Source organism: Squalius cephalus (assembly GCF_949319135.1).
Source record: "Squalius cephalus genome assembly, chromosome: 2".
Taxonomy (NCBI): Eukaryota; Metazoa; Chordata; class Actinopteri; order Cypriniformes; family Leuciscidae; genus Squalius; species Squalius cephalus.
In genome coordinates, this window is record NC_137123.1 from 26332874 (window position 1) to 26339306 (window position 6433).

At 39.7% G+C, this 6433-nt stretch overlaps 2 protein-coding genes across 2 annotated transcripts; both read left to right on the plus strand.

Annotated features, from left to right (window-relative positions):
* The first annotated feature begins 938 nt into the window (after positions 1-938).
* On the plus strand, positions 939-3816 carry hmx1 (H6 family homeobox 1). The gene is made up of 2 exons (XM_079857433.1): positions 939-1655; positions 2220-3816. The coding sequence occupies exons 1-2, from the start codon at positions 1385-1387 to the stop codon at positions 2810-2812; spliced, it is 864 nt and encodes a 287-aa protein (XP_079713559.1). The 5' UTR covers positions 939-1384; the 3' UTR covers positions 2813-3816.
* Positions 3817-4495: 679 nt separating this feature from the next.
* Positions 4496-6016, plus strand: hmx4 (H6 family homeobox 4). Its single transcript, XM_079897915.1, has 2 exons — positions 4496-4815; positions 4919-6016. The coding sequence occupies exons 1-2, from the start codon at positions 4611-4613 to the stop codon at positions 5428-5430; spliced, it is 717 nt and encodes a 238-aa protein (XP_079754041.1). The 5' UTR covers positions 4496-4610; the 3' UTR covers positions 5431-6016.
* Positions 6017-6433: the final 417 nt, after the last annotated feature.

A 6433-nucleotide genomic window follows, 5' to 3' on the forward strand; every position in this document is an offset into this window, starting at 1 on the left:
TCACGTTGGCCACACCAAATGAAGCTAATTTTAAGAATCAAGTAACAGCTAGGTGTTTACACTTTTTGACGCATTATGCATGGTTTTGTTTTTATGCTTTATAGCGCATAACGCTCAGTGGGGTTCAATAGAACCACCGGGTTTTTGACTCAGTTTTAAAGAACCCTTTATGCCAAAAAGGTTCTAGGCTATATAACAAGAAATGTATTAAATTAGTGCATAATAGCCTACTTTTTTTTAATATGTAATTTTTTATTGATAACATGTTTATGAGCTGATTATTTCGTAAAATTAAATTAAAATGAATAATGAAACAAAGCCAAAGCCACAAAATGATCCCATGATGAGAACCCCAAGCGCTTGACAGAAACCTTTAAGGTTTTAAAAAACTTTTCGTCTAATAGTGCAGGCCTAAAGATCTCAGTATTAGGCTATTATTTCGTGCCAGTATGAGGTGCTAAAATAGATTAATAATTAACTTTTTAACAAATTTAAATGATTTCGAATTGCTTTCATTTTTAATGTAATTTTATTATATGCTTGCAAATCACATGCACTCAAATAAGTAACCATGGAACCAGAAAACCAAATGCATAATGTAGGCTATTTGTCCAATTAGAGTACAGTGAGGGCCAGGAACTTAATTGCAATTTACTGTTAACGCTCGAAAAAATATTTTAAAACGATTTTCATGGGTCAGTAAATAAACGTCTGGCTGATGTAGCTAACATGTTTAGTGTTTACAGATCATGACTTCCAAAAAAAAATCCTGAATCTTTAGTTGTGGTTTAAATATCTCATCTGACTTATTTAAACGCATAAACCAAACACAACATAGGCTATCCAGGGATGCCCGACGAAGGCTGTCTTGCTGCCTGCATGCCAAACAGTGGCGTTGCTGTAACGTCGTTGTGATGTAGCGACCCATCCGACCAATAGACGGAGCAGCATCCGATTCTACGAGATCCCCAGCTGACGCGATGCGCTGAACCACTATCTGTATTTTGATTTGCTCTCTAATTGACCCACATACAGCTCTATGTGACAGGGGTTCCACCGACCCTGAGACACGATCAAAAGCGATGTCGAACCGGAGCCGGTAATACCCTTTCACGAGTAGGCTAATCCCATTTGCTATTGTGATCGTCCAATAGCAGAATGCCCTCCGCTTGTTAAGCATTTGACTTGACTTGGATTTTTCTTTAGCCCCACTATACAGCGCCCGCTTCTCTCTGTACTGGCGCCGTGGACGCACGAAGGATTTCGTCCAACTGAAGCGATGGTTGAGCGGGGACATCCGGAGAGAAAGGATTCGTTGCTTTTTGCTTAGAAGTATTCGCGAATCACCCGGCGGCTGCTGTTACTGGTATAATTTGTACGAGAAATGCATGACAAAAGCCAACAACAGCATACTTCCACCACATCCAGGGGCTCGTCGTTTTTTATCGAGAATATACTTGGCACTTGTAGGAAAGAAAAGTCTGTCCGTCCTATAAAGGATAGCGATGGCACGGACAGAGAGATTGTTCTTAAGGACAGCACTAAGGCGTATCGGAAAGAAATGTGCAGTCAAGCATGCAGCACAGGCTTCAAGACAGAAATGTGTCGGAGCACACAGTCACCTCTGGAGTGGTATGGACGGGAAACCCTTGAGAGTAAGTTTATAGTTACAAACTCCACAGTTATTGTGAAAAATTAAGAAGCCTATAATATAGTCAGTGAAAAACTAGAGGTTTCATAAGCAGAACAGTGATCTCTACATGGATGACTTAATTTAAATGAGTGCACAAGCTCGAATGGGCTGTGATTTTCGTTGATGGAACAGGCTGATTTGCTCATTATTAGTTCCCATCTGAATCATTATTCGCCGTGTTAGTACAGCGGCAATTGTCCCTCTGGCAGGTCCAAATTAGTTTTAAGCCTCATTAGGTAAAACCAACAAAAGCAACTCGAATGCGCAGAGCAGCCTATTCGCAATGAAAGACTTCCCAAACTCGTTAAAAGCTTCAGAGTCCAATTGGTTTGTCTGATTCGTTAACTCTGTAAAGCTGTGAAAGCCAAGGGGGAAAGTTGCCTGCTTATAGATTGATACACAATATGCACATATGGGAACGGGCCTAGATTACGAGCTAGCGAGCAGATTTTTTTATATCACATTGCCTGATGCAACATGCATTTCTTAAGCATTTATACACACATTCATTTCAATCTCTATTCAGGTCCAAGAGAAGAAACCCGCAATTCCAGTGAACACTGCCGCAGCGACAGGGACACCCCCGTGGCCTCTGAGCTTCTTGATGGAGCAGTAGACCGAAAAACGAGCGAGTGTGTGGTTGATGAAGGAGAGGACGCTCCACAGCTCTACGATGAACGTTCAGGTCCCGACACTTCCGAGTCAGGCTCGGCCCGGAAGAAAAAGACCCGAACTGTGTTCAGCAGAAGCCAAGTCTTCCAGCTAGAATCCACGTTCGACATGAAGAGATACCTGAGTAGTTCTGAGCGCGCGGGACTCGCGGCCTCCTTGCACCTGACCGAGACACAGGTGAAGATCTGGTTCCAGAACCGCCGAAACAAATGGAAAAGACAATTGGCCGCGGATTTAGAAGCTGTTAATTTTAACCACAACTCCCAACGGATTGTACGGGTGCCCATCTTGTACCACGATAAAACGACACCCATGTCGACACTCAGTTTTAACGTTTCTCCAGTCTCGCCACCAATCATGGGGTTCTCGAATTCAGTGAACTATCCGTTATCGTCCTTTGCTCATTCAATGAATTTAATAACATCGCAGATGACAGGCCTTGTCTGATCTTGGGAAAATGACATTCAGTATTGACAATAGTGACCCAATGACAATTATCATCAATTGGTGCAATAACTGATCATGCTGGAAACTGCAGTATAATGCCTGCTGCATCCAAAGAAAAGAAAATGCCTATCACAAGAGAGAGACAAGTTTGTATTAATTGCCACTGTTATGTCTATAATCTTCTGTGCATGGGGGCCCTCACCTGTATGCAAATAAGGGCAACAGTTGCTTTGTGCAAATATAGGCCTATTTTTATTCAGAACCACTGATTTATAAGTTTTGTCACTTTTCACATTATACATTTTAATAAACGAATCACGTTAAAGCAATATGATTTTTCTGTAAATGGGTTTTTAAGACTTATATGAATGTGCTAGGACTTCACGGGAGAGCTTGAAAACCAATCTTCATGCAAAATGTATTTCCACAGGTGTCCAGATAATCTGGATTACTTTGGGTATTTTCTAAACGAGTAAATCAAATTTAGCCAACTTTCAATGCACAATGCAGTAAATTCACAAAGAAAAAAAAGGTGTGGTTGAAATAGGCCCTCTTAAATGCAGTCGGACACAACAGAAAAAGCAATAATAAATCAAAACACTGTTGAATGTAATATGTACAGTTTACATAAAATAATCAAATTTAAACGAATAATGCCTAATTACGTAGCCTATCAAATGTATGCATACATGAGTTCACAAATAAATCTCATTAAAATGTAGCCCACTCTTGAGTATAGGCCCGCTACTGGGCATATTCACTTTGACAACAGAATAATGATCTAAAATTATTATTTAGCCTAAATAATGTTGTTTGGAATCATATTTAGAGGAATCATATTTAGACAAACACAATCATTTCATTATAGTTAACAACGATTTCAGAAGTATTTCAAGGTCAATTTTGAAAAACTATCATCTTCCCGGATAAGAAAAACAAGAAGAAAAGAATGAAATCTTAATTGTGGTGACTGACTAAGGGTTCAATAAAATTATATTTATTACAACATTATAGTCCATGTATGCTTTCAATGTCCAATACACAATACTTAGATACATTATTAAAGGACGAAGAAATAACGACTTAAAAATAACTTGAATATGTGAGTGAGGGTAATCGTTCATTTCTGTAATATTCACATTGTAGCCTGCGGCTAAGATAGTTCGAAAGAATCATATGTCCGTTTCTTTCACAAGCAATGCATTGCCACAAAATAAAAACAAAAATATGAGGGGGAAAAAAAACGAATGAAATTTTGGTAAAAAACAAAACAAAAAAAGTTACAAATCGGATTTTTATCTTACACACTAACGAAGTGCAAGAAGTAAAACCATTATTAGATGATATAATTTAGGCTACTTAAGTGTGAACTGAAAGTTCAATTGAAAAAAAGCCATAGCCCAAGCTCCCTTTCTTCTCAAATTGACATCATCGAACGAGCTGGCAAAGTCCGCAAAATTGGCCTTTGCTAAAACCTGAAATTTCTTTCCTTTTCTTAAGAGCACTCGTTAAAAACAGTAGGCAGCGTGATTCATATAGCCTATGTGTGCCAGATGTCTGGATAGGTCTGAGCTCTAGCTCCCACCCCCCTTTGCCATTGGCCGCCGTGCTGTCTGATTCTCGTGACCAATAAACGATGGAGAATCGTATTCTTCCGGTCAGTGGACTAACAGTCTAGGCGAACGCAGCAGCACTGCACGTCGTGGAGCGATGGTGCTCGGAGAATCGAGACGTTAGTTTACGACGCGGCAAAAAAAAAGAGACAAGGACAACGAGGACCCCGCATCTAACGGAGAATATGAGCAAGGAGGAAGCGTCATGTCGACCCGCTTCTTTGAAGTTCACCATTGATAATATTCTCAACTCCAAGTCGAGCAGCAGAAACTTTGACAGCTGTCAATCAAAGACTACGCTTGTGGTGTGTCGGGATGGCTGTCTGCATCATCCCGGAGAGAGCGAGGGTCCATGCAAAGATGGGTCGGATGCAAGATTGCACGCCATTGGTAAGATATGGTTTTTAATTTAGGCACAAAACTGCTATAATATGCTGTTAGTAGTGCTGTATTTGTTTAGAACGAATATCAATAGCGTTTGCCTGGCTTTCAGATAAAGTCACCATAGATGGAGATGGGAGAGTGGACGCGCTCAAAACCGTGGACGTGCGCAGCGAGAGCACGGACAGCTGCGACGACGCGCAACAAAAGAACAACGGCAAGAAAAATAAACTGATGACGAAAAAGAAAACACGCACTATATTTTCAAAAAGACAGATCTTCCAACTGGAATCTACGTTTGACATGAAACGCTATCTGAGTAGCGCAGAGCGCGCTTGCCTGGCGAACTCTTTACAGCTCACCGAGACTCAAGTCAAAATCTGGTTTCAGAATCGACGGAATAAATTAAAAAGACAACTGTCTACTGACCTGGAGGGACCGAATAGCGATTTCGGTGACATTGGAAAGACGGTACCGCTCCCAGCTTTATATAAAGAGAATAATATTCTCGGAAGGTGCATGCTTCCAATGCCTCTGCCAGTCGTGTATCCTGGAGGTAGTGCGCCTTACTTTTACTTCTCAAATGCCAGCAAGTATTTCAGTATGTTTGATGGAGATATATGACTTAGAAAAGACCCTCGCGCAAGGGACACATGCAGTTTTCTTAGCTCTTACAACAGAACCGACAACACGGCCCAATTTTGATAAGCATTATCTGCCTTTTTGTGTGTTTTGCTGAGAACATTGTTGAGCTAACGGCCAGTAAAGAAGCTGGCTTGCATTTCTATGCAAAACCTATTTTATTTATTGTATGCTGTAGACAATTTTATACAAAAAATAACACCTAGTATACCCCAGCCAAACTGGCAGAAATGCCAGTGCCAATCATCCTGTCTTCACATGGCAGGGAATTATAACACTAATGTTTTAAGGTTTACATTATTATTATTATTATTATTATTATTATTACATTTCTGCCAAAGATAGATTATTGATGCATGCATTTGTATTTTAAATGGCCCTCTAATTTTTAAAATGAGCAATGAAAACGTATTTAAGTGAATGTATTGGTTAATTTGCATTTAACGCATGTTTGTATGTATATTCCTTTTAGATTTTTTTTCGTTTTAATTCCTTTACAGCATAACCTGGCCAATTAAGTAAGCTACCAGTATTTTATCGAGTGTCATTAAATCTTCTGTTTTACACTTGCTTCAAAAGAAACCTTTTGTGTCCTGCCTTTTTTGTACTATAACTTGTTGATTTTAATCCGATTTAGAACGTTATATTGTTATGATATTGAATCATTTATAGGTCTATTTATCAATCACACTCTCGGATTAAACATTAAACACGTGAGTCTCGTTAACAATGTTACAGTCGCATGTTCTTGAGGAATTATCCATGGCAAGCCAACAAAATCACACTGGACAACAGCAAATTCCGACGACCAAGCATACTGGACTAAATCTCAGGATTATTTACAGATCATGCGGCTTGTTCCACCTGAGGATGTTTCCTCGAAATTACAAAAAGTAATACAAACTCTGCCATGTACTGCCTTACAGTGAACTAAATTAGGCACTTCAATAAAAGTTAGTGTTAAATAGACTTTACAAAGCGCTAC